The 27675-nt window shown below is 46.2% G+C and overlaps 1 protein-coding gene across 1 annotated transcript in view; it reads right to left on the bottom strand.

The window, feature by feature from the left end:
* Positions 1–27675, bottom strand: part of HIPK2 (homeodomain interacting protein kinase 2) — a 187693-nt gene that overhangs the window by 25023 nt on the left and 134995 nt on the right. The window contains exons 3-10 of the mRNA XM_082661511.1: positions 25152–25275; positions 24739–24858; positions 22652–22738; positions 20294–20478; positions 15139–15301; positions 11327–11534; positions 10114–10235; positions 2782–2924 (exon numbers count right to left, since the gene is read on the bottom strand). Of these exons, the coding sequence (XP_082517637.1) occupies positions 2782–2924; positions 10114–10235; positions 11327–11534; positions 15139–15301; positions 20294–20478; positions 22652–22738; positions 24739–24858; positions 25152–25275 (1152 nt within the window). The remainder of the gene's footprint in view (positions 1–2781; positions 2925–10113; positions 10236–11326; positions 11535–15138; positions 15302–20293; positions 20479–22651; positions 22739–24738; positions 24859–25151; positions 25276–27675) is intronic.

Raw genomic sequence — 27675 nt, 5'->3', positions numbered from 1 at the left:
AACAGGCTCTTTACTGGTTTTATAGCAACAGAACTCATTTATAAGATAAAGTTCCCTCCCCAATTAAAAGCCAAACTAAAACCGAAAGGTGGGTCTCTCACTACCCGGAGAGTTGTTGAAGGGAGGAGCCACCCCACGTGACTTCAACACGTAAGTTTCCCTGGTGCAGTAACATTTAAGTGGTAGGGACACAACTAGGTGAGTGAGAAAGAGGGCATTTCAAGCGGGGAGAATGCCAAGTAGGCAGACTCAGCTTAAGTTCTGGGGAGAGAAAACAAATATTCCCTCCAGCTTTTCAAGTCCCTGAATAGGTGACCGTGCTGTGTACTTTATTTTAGAATTTACCAAGTGCCTTCAGTGGGTGATTCCACTCTGTGAGGGAGGCAGGATATCTTAGTAATACCACTTTATAAGGGAGGATATTGTAGTTTATGTGAAAAACAAACTTCGAAGACTGGGCGCCGTATGTTTCTGGCGTTCGGAAGTGTTAACACTTTAGAATTTTCTCAGCGGCCAGCACAATGCTCGGGCGTGTAGCAGCTGATTAATGAGTTACACGCTTCCTGAATGAACAATTAGATTAACTGAAGGTTGACTAGACATGCACAGAGTTTGGTACTAAGTGAAAATTACTAACGTCAGGCACATGCTGATAAGAAACACTGCCAGCCATTATCCTGAAAATGGGTTATATGGGATCTGGGTTGTGTGGCACTCAAAGGCTTGTTTTCCCACAGAAATATTAAGAGTAGTGATGAATTAAGAGAATTGCCCATAAAAACCCATTTAATACATAATAAAATGAAAAGGTATAGAATTCATCTGAATTTTTAAAATATTATGAAATTTATCTTTGAAACTTAGGGAGAAAGATGAATAGGAAAAAAAGAAGTAGGGAGACACTTTTGTAGAGATTTTGATAGTCTTTTGGACATTTCCATGAACTTTAGAAACTGATGTTGTAGCTTCTTTACTTTCTTGCTATTTCATCTACAGACATGGCACTCTTTTTCCTCTGATACAGGTCTAGCACTGGTACTTCTCTTTTGTTTATTAGCCATGATCACAGACATTCTTTGGACCACACATGAAATGGAGAAGAGACTGAAAAGAAACTGTGTTGCCTTTAGGTGTCTTCTGTGGTCACCAGATCAGAGATGAGGAGGGATGAGGGATAAGAAAATATGCATGAGTGAGTGAGTATGTGAGTATTGCTGAAATTCAATGAGCTAGAAATGCTGAAAGACAAAGGAAAGAAGGAGTACAGTGTACGTGTGGTCTTTTAGGAGAAGAAGGGGTGAGGAGAAAAACACAACTGGTCAAACAGCTTTCCACTTGATTGCTGTTCCTAATGAGCTGAAGAGGGAAGGTGGTCTTGCTGAGCCTGAACCAGTGGGGATGGGGGAAGGGCAGATAACAGATCTATTTACTGCCTGTCATGTACCAGGCGCTGGTAGGGTAGGTTAAATTCAGTCAAGTGCTTTGTTTCTTTATCTTAAATTTAAACCTCCCAACGATCCGATGAATAGGCGAATATCCCCGCTTTACTGAAGAAGCACCAAGGCCCATACAGGTTAAGTAACTTTTCCCAGGTCCTGCAGGGCCAGACATGACCCCAGTTTTACCTGGTTTGAAAATGCTGCCAATGAGTGGGGGGAGATGTAGGGAGGGTGCTGTCAGTGGGAAGTGAATGGGGCTGTGATAAGCAGCCCGTGTTCCTCTCTTCTTCTTACTAAATTAAATTAGAATTAGTACATTAGTAATTAGAAAATTAACTGGCAGAACAGAGGAAGCTGCAGTTGAGGCTGGACTGGGGGCCTGCCTCTCCACCTCTCGACCTTTTGTCCAGAGCTCTTCGTTCACAGTAGCCTTTCAGGGCAGAAAAGGAGCTGTCAGGAGGCTCCACGGCTGGTATGGAGGCTGGCAAGAGGGTGAGGGGTGCGACCTGCCCTGCTGTTTGGGCTGAAAGAGAGACAGTGCAAGGGGCCACAGGAAGCTGGGGACAACTTGGGGGCTGCCATTTGGTTCTGCACTGGTGCAGCGGGGCATGGTGGTGGTGTTGGCGTGGGGTGGGTGGCAGGTACAAGGAAAAGTGGAAAGCGGCCATAAAAACAACGGGGCGACGTGTCAGTGATGAAGCTGGCGAGCGGGATGGGGTGGGGGGCTCTGGAAACAGATGCAGGGGGTGTGGCATGCTGGTGGCTGTCAGCTGGTTGCCTCTGGGGTCTGTGGAAAGTGCACTTGGATCTCGAAGATATGACTATCAACTGAAGAGACACACTCAGCAAACACACCAGAGTTTACCATCCCAAATAAAGCCCTTTCTGTCAAGCCTCCCCCTGGGAGGTCTGCGATGACTCCAGTGTGCTCGCGTCTCAGAACACCTCGAGAACACTTTCCGGAATTGCATAGGAGCCCCGGGGACTCTCTTCCGCATCCTTTCGCTGGTGACACATCTTTGTTTTCTGGGAGTGGAATTTAATTCTGAGAAACAACCAAAAAATCGCCCCACGCCAAGTCTGGTGAATTACACTGGTGATCAAATAATGGAACTGAATTTTGGGTTGAAAATGACCACTGACCATAATGTAATGAAGCTGATTTTCCGGTGTCCTGGTACACATTTGTTTAAAAATAACCGCTCATTACACTGTAGTCTATTCCACCGAATAATCTTTTTCATTTAAAAAGCAGGGGATTCTGGTACAGGCCAGCCCGGCAGCTCTCTGGGCCAGTGGTAGATGTGCCTCCCATCCCAGACATGCCTGCTGCCTTGCTTACCTCCAGTCCGCCAACTGCTGGGTGCCGGCCATGGTCTCGGGAATCACAGTCGCGTGCTGCACCGACGTGTGCGTGGCCACCCCAGTCAGCTGCTGCCACGCCGGGGGAAGCAGGATCTGCTGGGTCCCACTTGGCCAGGCCTGCTGTAGGACAGAGGACGTTTGCTGTCACCGTGTCTGTTAGTCATAAAATCAATCTGCATGAGTCAAGCACTTACTTTGTGCCCAGAGTTGTGCTCGACCCTGTGATAGGTGTGAAAGTGGAGACCTGCTCTTCGGCCTCAAAATCCAGGGGAGATAAAATCAGCACATGGGATGTCAACAGAAGATAATAAGGATATGGGCAAAGAACTGTATGGAAGCAATTCATTCACATTGAAGAATGATTTATTTATAAATTTGCTCTAATGAACAAAGCTTACAATTTCCAAGAGTTCATTTATTGATTTATTCTGTCACACAATTACGTGCGAGAGATTGAGGTAGTTGAATTGGGCCATACAAGGGTAACTTCTTGCCCTCAAGAAGTTTTCTGTCTAGTATCCTTTATTTAATATTTTGCCTTGTGTTTATCAGCTAGAATCTAGAGGTCCAACTTGTGTTATCTTCTGAATCTAAGTTAACATAATTCTGAGGGATACTTGCCTGCAACTGAGGGCAGGCGAGTGTGACGTACAATCCTTAGCTGGGACCTTAAGCTTACCTGAGAATTACCTTGACTTTTCCTCAAAGCAAAAATGAGACAGTGGGGGAGTTGCAGCTTGATTCTTCGTAAATATTAAGCGTTTTCTAAGAAGTCTAACACGAACTTTCTTGATTCCTCCTTGAACACACTTACACGTGTGCGTGCACGTGCGTGTATTGTGTTTTGAGCTCTCTGCATCTACAGTCACTATTCTGCTTGCCTTTGGTTATTAAATGATTCACAATGAACACAGCTGTCCAAAGCTGGACACTTGAAGGAACACCACTAAGGTAAAATTCCTCTTGGGCAGATCAAGGACTTAAAAGATTTGGGATCTTAGTTATATCTCTCTCTCCATTGGGATGGAGATGACTGACACTGGGTAATTAATATAATGTAGTGCTCCACAAACTGTGCATGTGTTTAATATGTGTGTTTTGGCTCACACGTACAAACAAGCACTTCTGGAAGTGGATTACAAATTTGAGTCAAGGCTTAATAAGCAGTGATGTGTATAAAATGATACAGCCGCAGTTCAGACCTGAGTGGATCGTTCACCAGGTCTATCCTGTCATCTCTGTGGCAGATGAGACCCAGTGAAATCTCTTATACCTTGTCGATATTGCCTGTTTACTTATTGATCTTTTTTGATAGAGGCAGAAAGCTCAGGGACCACAGATAAAACAGTAAATGCTTAATAAATGTCTGTTGATGAAATGAAGGAAGCAGTTCTACCGAGGCAAGTAACTATACTTAACTGTATTTCAGGTTTACTGAATTCAAACACAGCGAGCAGAAAAATAATTTAACTGAAACAGTTATGAGCTCAAAAGCTTAAATGAATAACAGTTTCACTGGCAGTAAGATTTCTACTGATTTTGCCTGGAACTTATTTCAGATCTCATAAAAAGTTTGACTAATGTCATTTTAAAATAATACATCTTGACATCAAGCTAAGGACATTATTTTTTCCCTATTTCCCTAAAATGAATGTTAACATTTTACTTCAAAGGGAGATATTTTTGTACCTCTATCACTGATTGGTGTGTTCAGCTCATTTCAGACAACACTTCATCAGATATTTCTATAATTTATTACTACCTTATAATTTATAAGGTTGGCGCTGATATTTCTGGATGCATACCGTGTGCCAAGCATAGAACTAAGACCATAAATAGATCTTCTGACTTGTTCTTAAGACCAATCCTGTGAGGCAGGGACTGTTTCCCCCTCCCTTTTCTCAAATGAGTAAACTGAAACACAGAGAAGTTAAATAGCTTGCCTGGAAATATGGTAAATTAAACATACATTTACTGCTCTCCCTCTTTAAGCTCAACTAAAATGACAGTGAAGGAATGAAAAAAATATATAGAGCCATAGGACAAAGAGAACAGGAAGTGACAATATCAGTTAACAAAATTTTAGAAGCTGTTAACCAGAAGGGCGATTACTGAGTTCACAGACTGAAGGAATCTAAGGACCAGTCTGTATATTAAACTATGAGATGCCTTCACCCCCAGATCCCTGGTATGTAGAATTATTACCCGGCCTCCCCAGTCTCAAAGCAGGAGCCTGGAGCATTCTCTCTAGGGAAACTGACTATTCCAAGAGAAAAAAGTATAGATACATTTGACGAGAGGGGATCTGCCAATGAAAATGCTGAGCTCACTCCTTACTGGTCTATACAGAAGCCCACATTCAGCTATGGAGAAGTCCACCGCCCTGCCCCTGAAGCTCTCCAGTTATTTCAGTGCTTCAGTCTTAGATATGAATGAACAGCCAGGGATCGCCAGATTTTAAAGGAAGCTTCTAAGATGAAAGACACTAAGACAAAAAAATGAAACTCAGAGGATACAACAACAGTGTAGGAATCAGAAGAAAATTTCAAAAAAATATGTAATTAATGTCCTCATAGAGGTAAAAAAAATCTCTATATATATATCTCCATGAAACAAGATCATGTATAAGAAGATATACCTATATTCAGAGAACGAGAAAGAACTCTTGGAAATGAGACCTATGACAACAGAAATTAACGATTCCATAGAGTTGAGAAAATATTAGGAAGTAGCATCGATCGAATATATAGAGACAAAAAGGTGGGCAGGGTTGGGGGGAGATATGAAAATCATTAGATCACTTCAGAAACACCAGCACCTAATTAATAAGAATTCTGCAAAGAGGGAACAGAGAAAATGGAAGGGAAGAAGTTAACAAAGGCAAAAATAAAAGAAAATTCTCCAGGTAAAAAGGGCAAATAGGTTGTCCAGGACAATGTATTCTAAAAGACTCACAAGGAAACATGCCGTCATGAAATCTCAGACCACTGTAGACAGGGAGAGTCTTAAAAGATTTCAGAAAGAGAGAAACATAACCACCACTGAACTTCTCAATGTGCTCAAACACATCAACACATCAAACACACAAGCCTTTTAGAACTCGGGAAAAGTTTGGGGCTGCATAATAATAGACACAGAGGAAACTAACCCAATGAAAAGATGAGACAATCATTAATTCCAGGAACAACACGCTGTACAGGAAAAGAAATGGAATCATAGTATATTATGAGGCTGAGCTGAAAATAATGATACAATATCGATGATAATAATTAATTAAATTTAAATTCAAAAATAACTTCCCCAAAGTGATACAGCCAGTAAGTGGTGGGGCTGGCACCTGGACACGGGCAGTCAAACTCTAGAGCCCACGCTCTCAGCCAAACTACTACCTCTTTTTATGGAGATGATACATAAAAGTGCTGGCCCTGTTCAGGATCAGGTGTTGGTGGGAACTGCATAAAAGTGGTATGAGAGAGTCTTCCTCATTCATTAACAATATCAGGCACCAAGCAAGACTGACACAGACGGCAAGACAGAATGGCTGGACAGACTGGCTGAAAATAACCAGAGAAGGTTTCAAGAAGCATCGAAGTTTTGTATTTTAACAGTTTAAAGAGTCCAAGCCAGTGGTTTATCCTTAGGGAAACATTTAAGGGGTTCAGGTGATACAAGCTGATTGGCTAGAAGAATGCACAAAAGTTCTTCATGGCAGGGCAGAGTCTACAACGATCTGGCAACCAGAAATCTCCAAATCCTGGGGGCTCTGAAGGGTCAAAGCGGGTCTGGGATCTGCCATTTGAAACGTGAGATAAATTCAATACTGTATCAATCAAGAACTGTACTTCCCATCTCTCTACCTTTACCTACTCATTCATAGTTTCTGATGGTGGTCAAGATGCCAGCTCTAGGCTGGGGCTTGGAAGGACAGAGGTGACAGCTCCTTTTAGGCGGTATCAAAAAAGCGTTACTGGTAAGGCAATCCATGTCACCCTCGTGTCACTGAAATGAGAGGGTGTGATTACACCCTCTTCTTCCATGAACACATCTTTGGGGTGCCCCAGAGAGAGTGTTTCCCTTTGAGGGACATGTGATGCTGCTGGGAGGTGGGGCAGAAAAGGGCAGAGCAAACAAAGCTAACATGAGGGATGGATTTAAAAGACTCTCTAAACTTTCACAGATAAACTCCTGGAAAAAGTGTAACTATTCAGATAAAAAGAAATACGCAGAATTTTGGGATATATTTAAAGTAATAATCTTTGGAGTGCCTTATACCTAGAAATTTATCCCAAGAAAAATGAAGGCGTCAGCTTGTGTGTTTAATTATTGCTTTTTTTCTTTTTTTTTTATAGCTGCCCTACTAGTTTTAGAAGTTAGCTTATTTTCGTCCTTTGAAGGGACCATTAAACAATACCTAGGAGAGGACTTCCCTGGTGGCGCAGTGGTTAAGAATCGCCTGCCAAGGCAGGGGACACGGGTTCGAGCCCTCGTCCGGGAAGATCCCACATGCTGCAGAGCAACTGAGCCCATGCACCACAACTACTGAGCCTGTGCTCTAGAGCCCGCGAGCTACAACTACTGAGCCCGCACGCCTAGAGCCCATGCTCCACAACAAGAGAAGCCACCGCAATGAGAAGCACACGCACTGCAATGAAGAGTAGCCCCCGCTCACTGCAACTAGAGAAAGCCTGTGCGCAGCAAGAGAAAGCTTGTGCGCAGCAACAAAGATCCAACGTAGCCAAAAAAAGAGAAAAAACCCAAAAACCTAGGAAAGCTCGACCTTAATAGGCTCACATATTGGCATGAATTGAGTGACAGAAAAATCAAAAGCAACCAGTAAACAAAAAGACACACAGTGATGCTAGACAGGACAGGACTTTTTTTTTTTTTTTTTAAACTTAATCTCTCTTAGGCGTCTCTGCATGTCAAGGCACTTTGGTCTACCACGTCCTTGACGCGCAGGCTCAGCGACCATGGCTCACGGGCCCAGCCACCCCTACTGCAAACAAAAGGGAGCTATGAGGACCAGAGACAGAGGAAGGAGTAGAAGGTGTGCTTTATACGCTGAAGGTTCTCTGTTTACAAACTTGCAGCAAGACACAGCTTTCTGTGCCATCAGAAGCTGGTGTTAGTGGTCATTTGCAGTCTCAGTTTGGACATAAGAACAAAGAGATGAAGAATGGCTAATATCAATCTCAAACAAGCTGTTCCAGAAAACAGAAGAAGAGGTAATAATATCCAGCATATCTTACGAGATTGGTGTAATCTCAATGCCCAAAGCAGATAAAGATTCTACAAGAAAGAGAAATTCATGCCGCTTCTCACTTATGAACATAGATGCAAAAATACTAGCTATAGTGTTTGCAAACTATCCAGGATTGAAAAGCATACAAACACATCAAGCACATCATGATTAAAGAAAGTTCACCCTGGACATACAGGGATACTTTAACATTACAAAATCTATTAAGTAACTTGGTACATTAACAGATAAAGGAACAAAAACACAGGAGCATTTCAATAGATGAAGAAAGAACATTTGATGCAATTTAATATTAATTCATTAAAAAAATTAGCAAACTTGATGAAGCGTCCCTATCAACTCTTCAGAGTAAACAAAATCCCTAATGGCAAGCAGCTAGAAGAATTTCCTTTAAAGGTAGGTTCAAGTTAAGGATGCTCAATATTAACATTGTTATTAAACGTTGTTTTGGAGGGGCTGTCAGCACAGTGATATAAGAACAATAAATAAAAGTTATAAAGATTGTAAAGGAAGAAACAAAACTGTATCATTTGTAAATGAAAAGATAGTCTACATAGAAAATCCAAGGGAATTCACAGAAACAATCAGAACTAATCAGAGTTTGGAAGGATTGCTAGATAACGAACTCAATAAAGAAAAATCAGTTACATTCCTATGAACCAATGACAAATAATTAGAACATACAGTTAAAAAAGTTATTAATAACAAAACTGTAAAATATTTAGGAATTATTCTAACAAAAGAAAACTTTAGTGAAAGGAATAAAAGGTAATTTATATACAGTTATACCATGTTCAGGGATGACTTAATATTATAAGGATGTCAATTCTCCTAAAAGTAAATATAAATCCAATGCAAGTCCAATAAATACAAACCAGGGTTTTGGGTTTTGTTTTGGCTTGTTTTGGAACCAAAATTCTTATGTAAAGATGATGATAAAATTCACATGGAAAAGCGAAGGGATAAGAAGAGACAGCGAAATTTTGAAGAACAATATAGGAGCAGGGCTTTTCTGACCAGATACCAGACATATATTAAAGTCATAATAGTTAAGACAATAGGATATTGGAGAGGACAATGGAATAGCATAGAGTGAGTCCAAAATAGACCTATGCAATTTGACTATATTAAAATTAAAACCCCAAACCTCTATTCAACAAAAGACACCATAAGTAAGTGTCTTTGGGAACCAACTTTATTTAAAAACAAAAGTGCCTCTAGACCACCGACATTTTGGTCAAGCTGTCCTTGACGCCCAACAGCAGAAACAGTACAGCATGGTGGTAAAAATACAGATGCTGGTGTCTTGGGTTTCTGTTCTGGTTCTGCCACCTAATTGCCGTGTGACTTTGAGCCAGTGCTTGTGCTTCATTTCCCCTATTTGTCAAAAGGAGACAAATACCTTACTATGTTGTGGGGATTAAATCAATAACAACTGTAAAGTGCCTGGCATAATGAGGATATATTTGTTATTAAGGTTCAAGTGACATTAAGGATTGATTACTATTATCATTACACCACTATGGTTACCTAAAATTTCCACAACACTTTACATATTTTCAACCAGTTTCACCTCTGTGATTTCATTCTAAGAATCTGTCAGAGTACCTGTGTGAACAGATAAGGAAGGTTCCATCCCAAAGCTTCTGTGATCCTGGTTTTCAACTATAAAACAAAGAGATAATCTCCAAGGCTCTTTTTGGCTTTAAAAAAATAATTTCAATTTTACAAGGAAGAAATGCTAACTGACTTGCCTTGGGTCACAGAGAGTTAGGATTAAACCCTAGGTCTCCCATATTAATTTGCATTACAAAGATACAATGATAATTTCCCCAGACTCTCCCTGTGTCTAAATTTCTTCTTGTAATTGTAAGCTAGATACTTAGGAAGGTAATTCACCTGGGTATCATTCAGAATATTACTGATATATTCTAATGATTTCAAGCATCTAACTCATTGCCAGGGAGGGAATTAGCGAAGATATAGCTCTTTTGTGAACAACATTAACATGGATCATGGTAATACCAGTAATAATAAAGAAAGAATTACCTGGGCAAGCAGACCTGGTTGGATCTGAAGAGGCTGAGCTCCTGGGGCTTGCGTGACGATGGGAACCGCGTTTTCCATTCTCACAGAGTAGCCAGCATGCTTAGAGGGAGAGGCCTGCAATCCTAGTCCAGACAACGGGCAAGGGGGAAAAGGGCTAAGTGACTGGAAACAGCTGGACGAGGAGAACCTTCCTAGCCCGCTGTGTCAGCTCTCAGCTTCCCTTGGCACTAGGTACCGCCTGGTCCTTTGGAAGTCTCCCCTTTAGTTTCTAACTTAAAAAAAAAAAATTTTTTTTTCTTTTGGCCATGCCACATGGCTTGCGGGATCTTACTTCCCCGACCAGGGACTGAACCCGGGCCCTTGGCAGTGAAAGCGTGGAGTCCTAACCACTGGACCGCCAGGGAATTCCCTCTAACTTAAAATTTAAAAGAACCACGAAAACAGCCTTGAATGTTTTCAAAGACTAGGTCTTTGAAAGATTAAGGAATCTTTAAAGCCAAAAGTGGAACAGTTATGTTGGCAAATTACAGTAGGAAAACAACTGCTTTTGACATGAAGATATATCTGCGTATGTCAAAGCCAGGCCTTGGGGGAGGAGTGAGGCGGCTGGAATTGCACTGATTCAGACTGAACCACGTAGACTTACACCAGGAGGGTTTCAGAGACAAATTCTTGAGCTTTCTGTGTAAACTGTAACCAAGCAGCCAACTCCAGCTTAGAGTCTTCAGGAGAAGAGGCCGGGGTGCATGGCCAAAGGATCACCTGGTGGGCACGTGGTCGGGGAGTGGTGTCCAGGAAATGCTTTCCAGACAGATTTATATTCTTCACAAGAACTGGGACTAGTTGGCTGTTGGAGATCGGCAATTTTTTACAGATAAGCCACACAGGATATTCCATGTGAGGAAACGCAAGAGCTGACATCAGCATAACAATGGGAACACACACAATGCGCTGATTTACAGACAGCAACTGGGCCTGGGCCGAAACCACTGGCAGGTGATGAGAATAACAAGACGCTGACTTGGTGCCGAAACGTAAGTCCCACTGTTTCTAGGCTGGCCGCCGCAGTACGGGGGCCCTCAAGTTCAGTGAAGCCAGGGCTCTCAGCAAAAGAAATGAAGAGGGCTTTAGCAGGACAGAAGAGTTTGGGGGCTGGCGCCCCAGAGGTGGTCCTCTTGGAAGCAGGTGAGAGGCTGTGTCCACTCAGCCTTACCTTGGAAGCCGGGTGGACACACGATGAGCGCTTGCTGGAAGGGGTCGGGCCGGGCACAGATCTGGGCCGCTCCCGTCTGCAGGGGCATGCTCCGCTGGGCCACCGCAGCCATGGATGCCGCTGAGGGCTGGTAGAGTGCAGATTGGTAGTTTAGTATGGAGACTTCAGGATTGGCTAAGGAAAGAGTGGCACTGGTGGAGGTGGGAGCCTAAAGGAATGGTGGGGATTAAACAAAAATAAACACAAATAAAAAATGAGGGAGGTGGCATGTTGGGAGACACGAATCTAAATCAAATAAATGAACTCAAAGAAGAGCAAACAAACAAACGAAAACCAAGAGCAAAAAAGCAAAAACAGAGGGGAGTGGAAATATAGTTGGAAAGTCTCAGGGAAAAGCAGGCACCTGCAGCCCCATGAGACACAGAACCACCTTCGGTGCTTACATCCAGGCCTGTTTCTAACATTTATGGGGCCTGCAAATGCAAGTGGACGCCTGCATATCATGTCTAAATACTGCAAAGTTAAAACTCGGCTAAAGGACTTACGTTCTGCCCTTCCACCTGGACACGTACACGTTCATAACCACCTGGAGGACTGGGTTTGAGTTTGAATCCCTCTTGGATTCCTTGGCTTGGCCACTGGAACGTGGAGCTGAATGCCTGCCTTCCTTCTCTCCCTGTCCCAGCTCTGTCCCACAACTTGAGGGCCTTTGGGTGCATGTATTTGGACTTGGTGGTACAGTCCATACTGGGGAGGATGAAACCAAGCCTGGGGTGCCAGGTACCCAGACCTTGGCATGGAAGCACACATACCTGGGGAGGGCCCAGGCAGGGGGCCCTTTTTCTCAGGTCTAAGGGCAGCACTGTTTACAGATGCCCTGAGATGTTTGCAGAGCACCGTTACTGTAAAGAAATACGCTGCGGAAATAGAGACGGAGAGGGACATGCTGAGACGGGGGTTGCTCGGTGGAATTCGGTGCATTCTCATGCTGGTGTTCAACTACTAAAGCTGGAAGGCAGGGGGAAAAGATGCCAGTGGGTCAAGAGAACTTAAATGGAGATGGGTTAGACAGATACTGAGGTTATGTCCTCTTTCCTTTCTCTTCCAGAAAGAGACAGCATTTGAGATTGAAATTCCCTGTGAAGCAAAGCCACGCACGGAAGGAAAAGAAATTCTAAACTGAGATTTCTCCAGTTTCACCCCATCTTAGTCTTCTTCATGCTGAGCCTTTAGCAAGATAGGTGGAGTTACCTATGGCTTCAGATTCAACCTTTATAAGAGGTTTTGCCACTAGAGGTTACAAGCACTAAAAAAGTAAGGAGGGAAAGAGCCACAAGGATATCGTGGACACATACAAAATCAGGATTTCAAGAAGGGTATGCATGTGTGTCAAATTTGATAAAAAGGATAAAGTCTCATTTTGCATGATTTTTATACTTATATTTGATGCTGAATTTCGGTGCAAAGCAAACGAATTTGAAAGTAATCACTAAATTATTTGGCGCCCATGTTTAGATTTTAAGATATTATTGTAACAATAAGTGTCTGTTTTTGCAGCACCACACAATTGGCCTCCAGCTAGTGTGACTGGGGATGCACGTGTGACACGTGTGGGCCAGCATCTTTTATTGGGTTGGCCAAAAAGTTCGTTTGGGTTTTCCGTAAGATCTTATGAACTTTTTCCATAAGATCTTACGAAGCTGAACGAACTTTTGGGCCAATCTAATTTTTTTATTTTTTATTGAAGTATAGTTCATTTACAATGCTGTGCTAGTTTCTGGTGCACAGCAAAGTGATTCAGTTACATATATATGTGTGTCTCTGTGTGTGTATATTCTTTTTCATATTCTTTTCCATTATAGGTTACTAAAAGGTATTGAATATAGTTCCCTGTGCTATACAGTAGGTCCTTGTTGTTTATCTGTTTTATATACAGTCGTCTGTATTGGGCCAGCATCTGTGTTGCTACTGATGGCACGACTTGTGTTTCCTCTTTGTTCTCTCCATGGCCTCACCTCTCCGGGAGGCTTCCCCACATACACACTTCCCACCACCTGCTTGCACTCTACACACCAGAGACCAGACCCTCCTCACATCTTCCTGCCTCTGAGCTTCCCTCTTCAGGGCACTAGCACCAATCTCCTCCAGTTCCCACGCTGGTGCTCAACTACTCCCCCTTCTGGCCAGTCGCTGGTACTGCTGCTCCTTCCTTCGTTTAATGTCCCCAGAACCCTCTTTTTAATCACTACTTCCTTAGCTGAGGCCTGTCCTGGTGTCTGGGACCTGTAAGGCCCTGACTAGTGATGCTCTGGCCTCTGCTTCCTCTCTTCCAATTCGTTTTGGACACAGACGCTAGAACATTCTTTCCAAAAGACTACTTTGTGCATGTCACCACCCTGCTCAAAAATCTCCAATTGTTGCCTAACGAATACTGTATATGCATCTTGGTCTGGCCCTCCTTCCTCACAGTTAGGCCAACCTTCCCATTGCAACGTATCTTCTACTCTTCCTGCTTACGGCACCAGCAAGACAGTCCACTCACTGTGATGGGGCTCTGGTGATGAAGACCAAAACCACGGTGATATTTTGGCAAGGAGTTCACCCGACTGGCTGTAGCCGCCTTAGCCTGAGGACTGAGCTAGGCACTGGGTGGGAATGTTTATTATTTTGGACTCCAGGCTGTAGAGAACATTAGCTCTTCCCACTAAGGAGAATTGTAAGAACACCAAGGGCCCCCAGGGGGCAGCAGATTCCAGGCAGCCTCTCCTAGAGTTTAGGCAGAAGGAGAGGACAGGCTGGGAAGTAAAGCTGGGCCTTAGCAACACACCATGCCAGGAATGGCCTGGAAAACAGGGTCAATGACTCTTCCGTGGGAGTAGGGGACCTGTCGGAAAAGAGTAGATGGCCCGGCAGAGTATTCACACTTCAGGATTAGAACATATACACTCCTTTCCTATGGGGTGGGGTGTGTGTGTGTACACACACACACACACACACACACACACAGAGGTGTGCTGTTGTCATTAAAGATTGATATTAAGACTGAAAAAAATCTAGGGACATTTATTTGGTGGAACTGGTAAGGCTGGTTGGTGGGAATAAAAGCAAAAGTCTCTTAGATGCCAGAGGCAGCCTGAGTGAGGACTTGGGGATTATTCATTCAGTAACTATTTCCTGGGTGTCATCCATATTTCGAGCAGTGTATTAGGTGTTAGATTCTGCTAATTTTCTGCAAAAGGTTGGAAAGCTGCAGGAAGAAAACCTCAGTTTCCCGGTCCCTTTTTAGTTCTAACTGCTGGAATTCTGGTGACAAGATTGATGAATTGATTCTCCCCAAGAACTGGAAAAGGACAGGTTTTATCTGTCTTGAAAGGAGACCATGTGGACCCAGCAGTGTGGACACCAGGAGCAAGGGCCTGAGCTGGGTGACCGCCAGCATCCCTTCCAGTTCTAGAATTCTTTATCAGGCAGATGTCGGTCATAAAAGGATCACAGCATCTCCTTTACCTTATTCCCACATCAAGACAGGAGAGCAGTAAGAGGTACCATCTCAGAAGTAACTCCCTTAGTGAGTCATTTCTGGGACCTTTCGATGAGCCAGTAGTCAATACAAAGAGTGCCTGGGATTCTCAAAGGAAATAACCTTGGGAACACACACTTTCTTACAGAGTTGAACGTGGCAGCAGAGGGATTTTATCTGTTGTACGTGACATTGGAGGAGTTTTGTCTCCTGACTCGGTTTGGTGGGAAAGTACAATTCCTGTCGCTCACACTCTCAGCCCCGCCTGCCTTCCCCTCCGCTCCCCACTCACCTGGTTGTGGACGGTGTTCAGCTGGTTGTTGAAGGTCATGGTCAGGTTGGTGGATGTGCTGGGGGCCACGTGTGTGATGAAAGGGGTTTTGCTCTGGTTTACCGTGTCGTACATGTTCACCCGACGCTTGCAGATCTCCATGTTCTGGAAACATGATTTGACGCTGTTCACGCAAAAGGCAGAGACAGAGGCATTAGGGAAGGACAAGAAGGTAAGGTGGAATCCAGGGGAGAAAACGGAGAGAGAACAGTTAATCTAATAAACAAAACAACCGGGACACTTCACGGTAGGTCTCAATTTCCTGGATTTCTCATGCAGCGCCTGCATTTGCAAGAGTTGGTGGTACTTAGATGAATCCCCCCATTGTCTCACTACCTCTTCTCCCCATCCTGGTGGGTAAAGGTTCTCCACCAGCACAACAGACCTCTGGGCTCTCACTGCACTTCCTCATGCTGCTGATCTGCCTGCACCTTCACTGCTCATTCTCAGCTTTCAAGGTGGTTTCTGGCGCATAAACAAACGTATAAGTTCTCTGATTGGGAGCGTTGAACAGCAGTTGATGACCTGCCTCCACCTTCCTTGCGCTCACCCTTTCCAGCTAGTCTAGGGCACCAGCGCCATCTAGGGGTCAGCCAAGGAACTAGCCAACCCAGTACCAGGACCTCGTGCCACGCTTGTTCCTCCCTGGATTGTGTATGGAATGAGAACAATGATCTTAATGATTACTGCTAGTGGCTAACTTTACTGACAGTGTGGTAGTTGTTTGCAAGCACTGTCTCATTCAGTCCTACAGCAACCACGAGGGGAAGAGATACGACCGTTGGCCCTATTTTATGAGTAAGGCTGAAGCAGACAGAGGATGGGTAATTTGTCAAGATCAAGAGCTAATCACTGGCAGTCTTCACGTACACATGTACATTCTCTTTACCTTCCTTCATTCTGCCTTTCAGTTTTCTAATTCTTGCCCAGTTACATGAAGTAAACTTTCTCTTCCTCTTTTTCTTCCTCCATTGCATTTGTGAATCAAAACAAAACTCTAATTATGAAAGTCAAGTATAGAAGTGTTGCTGACACCAGCATCAAGGACAAGGAAAGCCACGAGTGGCCCTGACCAAACTTTTGAAAATCCACCATATAGTGTTCTTTAGACTTTATACATTGTTTTTCATTCACTTGTGTCTTCTTCTAATTAAACTTAATTTTCCTCAAATGGTAATATTCAAGACAATGAATATTAAATTTCAATTTAAAATACTTATTTTTAGGTATAAATAGTTTAATAACAATATAAAATTCTACTATTTTAAGATTACAGATGCATACTGTTTCCACATACTATAGGTACGTTATATTCTGGGCCAAGCAGGTGCTTGTGGGCTATCCCAAAACATCCTCTCCATGAAAGATGTTCTGAACTGACTTAGACATTCTTTCTGAGTTAATGACTACTTACATTGGCTACACAATGCACACTAAATAAACATTTACTGACTGACAGCCCTGGAGAGGAAGGAAAACGTATTCTCCAGTAACCAAGAGCTAGAAACACTATTACTAATGCTGGTAAGGCCAACATGTTTTGAGCATCTACGAAGTGTCAAGCCCACTGCTAAGTGCTTTCACATGGAGGCTGAAGGAATCAAACAATAGATTTTGTGTTCTTTTTGGACTGTAGTTAATGCATCAACGGTTTTCTGACAATTCAACACAAAGCTTTTAGACTCAGAACCTTCTAGCTGAAACGGTCTGAGTTTTTAGTTTCAGTTAGAGGAAAGCACTTTCACGTTGGGTTCATTCTGAGAGTGGTTTTTAAGGAAGCTGTGCACTGGAATCCTGGCGTGGAGAAATGAGTGGAGTCTCTTTCACCTGTTAATCTGGATGCTGGGGTAACCCTGGCCGAGCCCCAGAGGTGGGGTCTCTAGCAGGGCGGTGGGGTGGCCTGGAGGTTTCTTCTAGCCCCAGAGTTCTCCACGGTCTGCCCAACAAGTTCTAGGGTTACCTGGGGATCAGGCCTACTCTCGGGTAAGCCTGGGTATGCGCAAAGACCCTTCTTTCCTTCCGAGGCTTATTTTCCGAAATCTAAGTTGTCAGTTCTTCTCTTGGTCTCACACCAAGTTCTGAATTGGAAGCTGATGCCCATGGATTCCACGCTTGGTCTTCATCCCACATAGTGAAGCACCCTATATCTGTTTCCTTACAAAACCCAGGGACAGACAGAACCCTGAGGTCATTCAACCAAGCCCCCAGCTTTATGCAGGGGACTGTCTCACTGACTTGGTGCAGATCGTAACGGGAGCCCCTCCATCTCCTATCTATAGCTGTTTCTCAGTCATCCCACTTCACCCCGAATACGCAAAGACTGATCTTATGGGGCCCCATCCAGTAAATCACCAAGTTTGCCTTTCTTTTGTGGTATAGACTGACACCCCTTGACTTACCCCTACCACACCCAGAAAAAGGACAAATCCCGTAATGAGAGTTTGCAAGGGATGGGTCCAAGTTCCTTCTTTATACAGGAGTTTGGTTGTTTCAAACGTGCTTCTAAATTAGAGGCAATGTCTGGTCGTTGCAATAAAATTTGACTTGCTCAACAACAGCTAGTAAGGAACAGACCTAAAACTGAGGAAGCACCGTCCATGGTAGGTGCCACACCATCCTTCCTCATATGCTGGTTAAGGTCAAATCCAGCCTTAAGCAGCCCGATCTGATTGTGGCCACGGCAGGGCCCACGATGACCTGTAGCTGTCTCTGATCCGCGCCTCTTCCCGTGTATTCCCTCTCCCTCCTGACCCTATCTACAATCTGCTGCTCTCTCGAGCACCCTGCTTCTCCCAGCAGACACCCAGGGAGGTGACTGTTTATTCTTTCACATCCCAAGCACCCCGGGGTCAAGAGGTTGAAGTGCTATCTCTCATTACTCTCTGGTATAGGCTGGACTGTGCTCCCCTAATTCACATTAAGTTAAAGTTCTAATCCCCCCGTACTTAAGAACGTGACTGACTTTGGAGATGGGATCTTTAAAGAGGTAAAACGAGGTCATTAGGGTGGGCCCTAATCCAATTCCTCAGAAGGAGGAGGAAATTAGGACACAGACATGCAAAAAAGGAAGGCCATGTGAAGACACAGGCAGAAGACAGCCATGGGTAAGCCAAGGAGAGAGGCCACGGAAAAAGCCAACTCTGCCAAACACCTAGATCTTGGGCTTCTAAAACGATGAGAAAATAAATGTCTGCTGTTTAAGACACGCAGCCACTCAGCGGTCCTTTGTTATGGTGCCTCCTACTACCCCCTCCCACGCTCAGGCCGCACAACCTCATGTCTTTTCTTTCCTCCTCATTTCGCCGAGGCCTGGGCCACTAGCTCAGTCCTGCCCACCCGGGAGACTTCAGAGGTCACCCTGACTCCTCGTCAGACATCCTGGCTTCTTAGTTCCTTCTCACCTCCAGTGACCTGCGGTCAATTCCAGCCACCCATTCCTTAGACTGTCCAACCGGAAACTGCTTCGCATCCCCCAAATTCAAGCCTAGAAATTCAAGCCTCCCATCCGGTCACATTTTCTACCCATCTGGCTTATTCGACTATTACTATACTAAACGATCTCTGAGCTGATCAGACCACTCAGTCTCTTTGGACCCCTCCCATCTTCCCTTCCTTTCTCTTCTGGCTAAGCCTCCCACAGCCATCACTTTGGATTTCAGTTGCTCCATTGCCAACGCCTATCTCCGTGTCAACCTTTTTCTCTTAGCAGCCCGGCAACACTCCACCTGACGGACCCAGCTACCTCCATCCCTCCACGTCTCTCCATGCCTTCACCTGGGAAGCTCAGTTACAGCCGCGCTATTCATGTCCAACCCCCACGCTCAATGGTTCTGCTCTATTTCTCTGTTCCATTTACTCTGCCACCTCCCACTACCTGAACTTTCGGGAAACATCTTCTGAGCATCCTTTATCTCTAAGCTCTTACTACCAGACACTTCCCATCAGCATCTTAAATTGCTCAAGTCTCTTCCATATGAAAAGAAACCCCACCCTGGGGCCTTCCCTAGTCACCCCTCTATTTTTTCCCTCCCCTTTCCCAGCCTTCCTTCTTGGAAAGGGTACTATCTATTCTTCACCTCTCAATCTTTCAACCTGCTAAACTGGTTTCTGCTTCTACCATCCACTGAAACAGCTCTCACTAGTTACCAACAACTTCCAAGTTGCCAAATCTGATGGGCATTTTTTTCCAAGCTTATTTGACTTGACCAGGCGACAGCAGACAGATCTCTGTTAAACACAACTCTCACCAGCCATTCCTCTGCCATCAAGCCTTTAATGACTTCCCGTTGCTCTTAGAAGAAAGGCTGAAATCTGTAACACGGAAGGCCCGCCCCTGGCTTATCCTGGGGCCTCATCTCTCCCGGTCCTTCAGCTCCAGGGCCGGTCCTGCCCGTGTTGGAGTCTCCATGCGGCAACGCCCCTTCCGCTCTCGCAGGCCCTTCCACCAGGCACCTCCCTCTCCTTTGGCGGTCCTGTCCTCGGGTCTTCCCCGCCATGCCCCAAGCAAGGCCCCCTTGTTACATGCTCTCCCGTCCTATGTGTCCCCTGATAGCATCCTGGATATGTGGGGACCGCTGGTTTAGTACCTTCCTCTCTCCTATAGATTGTAAGCTCCAGCGGGCAGGGGTCCCATCTGCTTTACTCCCCACATACTGCAGCCCCTGGCATAGCACACCGCACAGCGAATGAATGAATGAACGAAAGAACACACCCAGATCCACACTGGACTGAGTCCACTCGTGACCTCTGCCCTCGCACGTGGCTTTGCGTCACAGACGCTGCCATTCTGAGCACCTCGCTTCGTGCACAGACCCCCAGGGTCCGGCCCACCCGGCCTCGTGCCCTCTCACGCCCCACTGTTCCCCCTCTTTGGTGTCAAGAAAACTTCGGCCCAGGGTCCCAATGTGGCCACCACCTGCTTTGATAAATAGTTTTACCGGAACACAGCCTCCCTCATCGGTTTATGTATCGTCTACAACTGCCTTCAGCTCTAATGGCAGCACTGAGCCGCTGTGACAGGGACCGTATGGACGCAAAGCCTCAATTATTTACTATCTGGGGATTTCGGGAAAAAGTCTGCCCAGCCCTGGAATAAAGTGTCGCATGGGACACCTACTGTGTGCTGTGGGGAAAGTCGAGTAAGTGTGTCATGGTGACAAAGGGGTGGTTCAGGGTCTCGATCGGAGTGATTCTCTTATCAGCGTCTATGGTCAGCATCTTCTTCAACAGGTCGATGAACTCCCGCCGGTCCGCCTTTTCCACCAACATGTCACTCCCTTCCAAATCCGTCGTCATGTTCACCTGAAAGCAAGCGGCGACAGGTTACCAAGAGCCCGCGCGGCCTCCCTCCCCCTGACGCCTCTTAGTTTGCGCCCTGCAGCTCCATCCTAATCTCTCGGTCACCCCTTCCCAACCCCCGGAAGGCTGTGTCTGCCCCGTGGGAGGTGCTGCCTCGGGTCATCACTGCCCACCGGACGCGGCTGTTCTCTCTGCAGGAGAGACAGAGGGAGGGCACGCTGGGAAGGGAGAGGCCACTGCCGGCACCTGCAAATGTATAAACGTGCCGGGGGTACCCGGCTCCTGTTCATCACTTAGGCAGAAATACACCTCACATCACGCCTCACTGCAAAGAACCACAGGATGAAGAGAGTCCTGGAGACGGAGTGCGTGACAATGTGAGTGCACGGAATACTACTGAACGGTACACTTACAAATGGTTTAAATGATAAAAGTTATGCTACATGTATTTCCCCACAGTTAAAAAAAACAATAATTACAACCACGCGGTAAAAAATAAGACGCAAAAAGGTTTATTTATTTAACCTTCCGAGGGAGATGCTGGGGCCTCAGCACCCTCTTCCCACCCCTACGGTGTGTCAGTCCTCTTGCAGGTCCTGAACTAGGGCCCGAGTTATTCAAGTCCCTGGGTTCGCTGGGATCACCTCTGGCCAAGGCAGGCAGGACATCTGAACACAGGATTTTTCTTCCAAGAGCAAAAGCTTATACTAGGATGGCCTTTAAAAGCCTTGTTTTGTGGTGCTTTCTATATTTTCCAAGACGTGCGCGGGAAGGCGATTTCGGTTTTCTCGGGCAATCTAAGCTTCTAATCAACTGACAAGTATACTTTACTCAGAATCATGAGTTTTGGTTACACTTCTCTTCCATAAGAGGTGTGCTAAGTCTTTATTGGTCTGTAGCTTTATTTCTCATTGCTTTGAAGAAAAACTCACTTTGGGTTGCCCTGATTTCAGACTAGTTTCTACCCTAAAAATAGCTGACGTTCTAGAATTTTCTCTGGGTACAAAGGTGAGAGGCTGTGGTCCCTCCAGTGAGCTGAGAGAGACTGAGTGCAGTGGGCTGAACTGTGTTCTCGCAGAAGATGTGACTCCTAATCCCCGGTACCTGTGAAATAGGGTCTCTGCAGATGGAACCAAGTTAAAGTCATACTGGAGTAGAGTGGGCCATAAATCCAATGACTGCCGTCTTTATAAGAGAAAGAAGGGAGATTTGGACACAGAGACAAGAGGGAACACAGGGATGAAGACCACATGAAGAAGGAGGCAGAGACTGGCCGGATGCAGATACAAGTCAAGGGAAACGGGGATTGCCAGGGGCCGCCAGAAGCTAGGAGAAAGGCACGGACAGCCTTTTCCTAGAGCCTGCAGAGGGAACATGCGTTGTTGGTACTGTGATTTCAAACTTCCAGCCTCCAGAACTGCGAGAGAATAAATGTTGTTGTCTTAAGTCACCCAGTTTATGGCCCCTTGTTAAGGGAGCCCTAGGGAACTAATCATGGGCATTAAACTCAAATGTACTAATGGGCTTGAATTCTTCTCGTGAAGACATCAGTAAGATTGTCCAGTACTATTTTACAATTGGAAACCAATAAACTGAAGCCATTTTTAAAAAGCTGGTGTAAGGTTTTTTTAATTTTTTTATTTTTGGCTGCGTCGGGTCTTCATTGCTGCACACAGGCTTTGTCTAGTTGTGGTGAGCAGGGGCTACTCTTCATTGCAGTGCGCGGGCTTCTCATGCTTCTCATTGTGGCGGCTTCTCTTGTTGCGGAGCATGGGTTCTAGGCGCGAGGGCTTCAGTAGTTGTGGCACATGGGCTCAGTAGTTGTGGCTCGCGAACTCTAGAGCACAGGCTCAGTAGTTGTGGCGCTGGGCTTAGCTGCTCTGCGGCATGTGGGATCCTCCCAGACCAGGGCTTGAACCCGTGTCCCCTGCATTGGCAGGCGGATTCTCAACCACTGCGCCACCAGGGAAGTCCTGGTGTAAGGTTTTAAAAATGTTCCACAAATCCAATGGTATTCTTCCTAAGGCTGGCATATCATTGTTTAAGGTCAAGGTCAACCACCACAGTTGAGTAATGTGGATTTCTACCCACCATCCTACATTAATTGCTCTCGCAGAAGTCTTGCTGTGCTTGGTTTTTAAAGGGCTAACACTGCATACTCACCCACGGAGCTTACCTGGGCCATATCATCTAAACAGTTGAAAATGTACTTCCTTGCTTCTTTTGACTTAATCCCCGTCTCTGCTTCATGGTCATCTGGTGTCTGGTCAAGAGAGGCAAAAGCCCATTGGTAATATGAATTATTTCCTAGTCACTGTGACTCAAACCTGCCAGCTTCTGCTTCTCCCAGAGGGTCTTTTCCCACCCTTCGGAGAAGGAGACTAGGATTCTTCTTAAAGTGGCCTGCGTACGAATGCCTTCCTCTCTCTAGCCTCCACACTAACTCATCCCTCCTCCTTCCTTCCTTCCTTCCCATGAACACCTGTTGGGGGCCTGCTTTGAGTCAGGTCTGGAGGATCCCCAGACGAGCAAGATATGCCACAACCCTGATAGACCTACATTCTCCCCTAAGTTTAAGGAATAAGGTCAGGTTCCACATGTGGAAAAGCAGAAGCCCTTTTTCCACTTGCTTTAAAATGTTAATTTAATGTATCAAACTCGTATATGTAGAGCTCTCCCTATGTGCCAGGCGCTATTCTAAAGCACGTGAACTCATGTAACGCCCTTCACGACCATCTTAGGGAGGGCGGCTGCCAGCCCATTTTCCAGAGGCAGAAGCAGGAACAGAAAGCTTGAGGGGCCTGCCAAGGTCCCAGGGCCAGTGATGGCAGCTGGCTCCGGAGTCTGTTCTGTGTGTCCCCTCCGCCTGGGCCCGGGGTGCACACACCCAGCTCCCGAACTGGCCTCAGTCTAGGAAGCTGCTGTTTCCAATTACTATGGATTTTGGCACTCATTCATGGATCACAGGTAATTAATCCTTCAGATCTCGCTCAAGGACAGCACACCTGGAGCTGCTACGATCCAGGCTTCGATCTGGGAACAGCTGGCCAAGTGGGCCTGAGGCTCTTAACTAAGACGTAGAAGTGAACCCTGCCCCTGCCCGGCCTCGGCCTCTCCCCACCGGGACTCTTTTTCACCGGACCTGACCTTGAGCTGCTCACACTCACAGGTGCCAAACGCCAGCCTCCCGTCAATAGCCTAGGATCCTTGTTTAGCTTCCAGATCTCTTTTCAAAGTCTTTTGCCACCATTGGCCACACATTATCTTTAAATGTATTAGAATATAGTGTGGTTTCTGTCAAAAAAAAACACCCACCCACTCTTGCAAAAAAAGAAACACCTAAAATGAACACAAAACACATTTAAGACTTGTATTATTTTCTCCTTCCCAGGAAAAAAACATTAATTTTAATTACTAGGCACAGATCAAAGTGAAAGCAAAATACGTTTCTGTTAAAGTCAAAGCACCAGAGTTTACGGTGTGCAATGGTGCGCTCCACCACCTGCCGGCCAGGACCAGCAGACCCCTCCCCGGGGCCTTCGTATGCTGTGTGGCTTAGCCTGCTTCCCTGCCTGGAAGGCCCTCTTCATCCTTCAGGGCCCGGCTCGAATGCTCCTCCCCGACCCTCTGCCACAGCGAGATTAAAGGCTCCCTCCTCCGGCCTCCCACGCTCTGTTCCTGCCGGGAACAGAGCGCTGGTCACGGCGGGGAGGCAGGGCTTGCCACACAGGTTCAGGCTCCCTCTGGACTGGGAGCTCCTTGAGGGCAGGGGGTGGTTCATTTCTCTGTCTAGTAACCAACCAGACAGGTCATTAAGATTCACTGGATTAAATCTCAGGAGTTTAGAGATCAGAGTTTGAGCCGCAAAAGGCAGCAGGTCAAACAAAGTGGTGTTTTTTGGTACACGGGCCTCTCACTGTTGTGGCCTCTCCCGTTGCGGAGCACAGGCTCCGGATGTGCAGGCTCAGCGGCCATGGCTCACGGGCCCAGCCGCTCCGCGGCATGTGGGATCTTCCCGGACCGGGGCACGAACCCGTGTCCCCTGCATCGGCAGGCGGACTCTCAACCACTGCGCCACCAGGGAAGCCCAAGTGGTGCTTTCTGAACATTCAGATTCATCCACACCATGTATCAACCACAGTCGCGCCTCCCCCGTGGCCGAATCACAATCAGGTCCAGGACCAACGCGCCGCTGTCAAAGGCTCCCCACTGATGGGACCTTCTTCCCTGCGTGCTGGGTGTTGGAGGGGACGCTCTTCCTACCTTCAGCCTCCACAGAGGATATGGCGAGTCTGTGTCACGGTTGAAAAACCTAGTTGTCTTTGTTCCTGCGCTTAATAAATATTCTGCTGGCAAACCCTGTGTTTGTGAAATATACCGAATCTGCAAGAAAAGATGAGAACGAGGTCAGGGCTTTTCCCGTCATCGTACATGTGGTACACTGATGGCTCTAGTGTCTTGGAGAAAAACAACAATTTTATAGGGAGAGAGAGAAGTAATCAAAGGAAAAGGGGAAAGAAAGAGGAATAAAGAAAGAAAAGCGAGGCGAAAGGAAGCAAGGTTTGGGAGACAGCGTAACACCGCGTAGCCCCATCTGTACGTCAGGTTATAAATGAGGTGCCAATCCAGAGGAAGAATGAGGGCTTGCTGTGCACACCTGTGCTCTCCGGACCCACCTGGTCGTACTCTGAAGCTCCTGGATACAGCGGCCAGCCCAGGAAGAGCTCTGCAATGACGCAGCCCAGGGACCACATATCAATTGCCTCACAAAATGGTAAACCAAGGATGATCTCAGGGGCCCTGGAAAGGAAGAATGGAAAAAAAATCATCAGCAATTTGGAAATGCAGGCAGGTATTTCTACATGAATTCTACATAAAATCCAGTCTTTCAAACCCAAGGTACCATTATTGACCCCCTGAAGGGCCTGTCATTCTCGAGCTGGACTGAAATGACCCCTCCACCCTTTGACTTGGCCCTGCCCATCAGCAGGGAGCCTGGCTGAATGACTGGCTGGGAAGAAGGGTAGGTCTGTGGCTCTAGACAGACCCCCAGGGAACCACAGCTATTGACTTCATTACCATCACACTCCAGCGAGATGAGCTAAGGATCATTTCAGAGACACTTGGGGAATTATGTTTTGTAGCTGAAAACTCGGGAAACCAACCTTTAGAGTGCCCAGTTTTTACAAAGGAATTCTTAAGTACAGGTATTCTGTTTTCAGTAATATATATAAAACAAGTGGCCTCCACCCAGAATGGGATTACATCCAATATCTGTTTATGCCAACAATCCTTAGGAGTTTGTATCACTTTCCCAAGGAAACACTGTTTTTTTTCATTAGCTTCTAAAAAGTTCTCTACTATGACAATTATAGAACTCTGTTCGCGATACCTAGTTTGGGTATCGATCAGAATTCCATCATAAACCCTTTCCTAACTGTAGAAATTACGTTCCTTCACGTGATAAACCAGGTTACATGCTGGAACTTCTGAAGGAAATCACCTAAACTCAAAGAGAAAATTTCACATGCAGTTGGTAATCAAAACCAAAGACCACAGAGTACCTCTTCTTTTCTAGGAATTGGTCATGATTGCTAAGGGTACATTTTGGAGAAAACCACATTCAGAGTATGAGATACGAACCCAGTTTATGTTTTTTAAAAGAACGTGGCTCGAGGCACTCTGCTGATACATTAGCCCAACTTCTGTTCTCTCTCTCAACTGTCCCTCCCCTTGATTAAGCCATACAGGAAGACGCTACTCTCCACCCTTTCAGCAGCCTGGAGCGGAGTGCAGGGAGCGGGGAGGCCTTTCTCTGCCTGCGTTATCTTCGCCCAGCTAGCACGAGAGGCGGGGGGTGGCAAGGGAGGGGGCGTCAGAGACACCTCCACTTGGAGCTTCAAGCTGAATTTTCCCTGCTTAAAAAGCATCTCCCCACCTGCTCCTTTAAATTTGCTCTCATTGCGAATCTTCTTTTTCTCTACGTCATGGTACTGAAAAAAAAAAACAAAACAAGAACCAAAGTGTCTTGCTACCCAGTCTTTTGACTTTTCAGGTGTAAAAAGGAGTTTCTTCACTTCCTTGGAGCTGGAGAGTCAGCACTGCCGCCAGTGCTTCCAGAGCTCCACAGTCACGATCTGGGAGGCAAGAGTGCCTGTCCTGAAGCCCAAGGCTGGGTCTCCCCAGGCTCGGGAGAAGGGAGTTGCTGCGGAGGGCGGGGGGAGCGAGCTGCTGCTTGACGGGTCTGCCCTGTGCCCATCCCCTCACGGCTGGGCATCTTCAGCTGCCAGGGTTTGCCTGGCACTTGGCCCTGTCTTTGGTCTTTTTCTCCTCCAAGCCTAGTAGCTGACGGTCCGTGTGAATACGGGAGGCTGCTCTCGCCCTCTGGCACTGATGCCCTGGGGACGCTGGGGGTGGTTTTATGACACATCACTGCTGGACTGTCCTGTGTCATGGGGCCTCCGATCCCACAACTGGCCTAGGTCACTGTGTCCAGCGCTGCCGCCCCACACCAGGGCTTCCGGAGCCCCCCGATCATTGTGTGTAACCGACCAAATTATTGCAGGTTGCCTCTGGTAATGCAATCTCTTCAGAGGTGGTTTTGGTTTATTTTAAAAAACACATCTTTTAGGAAAGAAGGGAATATTTGAAAAGAACATTACAGAGAGAACAACGTGCTTTTCCTACATGTGTGTCAGAACCTGCTTTGCTTTCTGCCCCCTCTGTCTAGAGTCAGATGTGTCCACCTGCCTCCTCTCCCTGGGAGAGGCATTCTGGTCTGGTCCTGAGAAGCCCCTCCTGTGGCAGCCGCTGCTGCCTCAGGATCAAGCATCGCGGCACCTCTGGCCCCTCTTCCTGTGACCCGTCCCCTTGCCCTTTGCAGCCTGGACACTCCAGTCTCCAGGTTGGGTCTTAGGAACAGGCAGCTGCTGTTCCATGGGGAATCTCTGGATGTGACCATGGGGCTGCCCTTCTGATCAGGTTAATCAACTGGTCCTCATGCCCCTAAGCAGGTCACTGGGAACCTCTGGAAACCCATCTCCCAGATTCTGTTCCCTGATGCTCTGCCTAGCAGAATCCAACAAGTAAGACTGTCACGCAAAGGGCGCTCCAGCAACGTTCTTTGGAGAGAAACACTAGACGTGGACTCTGTCGGCTGACGTTACACGGACAGGGCCTGTGAAAATTGTTCAGTCCATT

The sequence above is a fragment of the Grampus griseus genome (assembly GCF_964374135.1).
Source record: "Grampus griseus genome assembly, chromosome: 9".
Lineage (NCBI taxonomy): Eukaryota > Metazoa > Chordata > Mammalia > Artiodactyla > Delphinidae > Grampus > Grampus griseus.
Note: the sequence above shows the minus strand (reverse complement) of the source record. Positions and strands in the feature narration are given on the sequence as shown.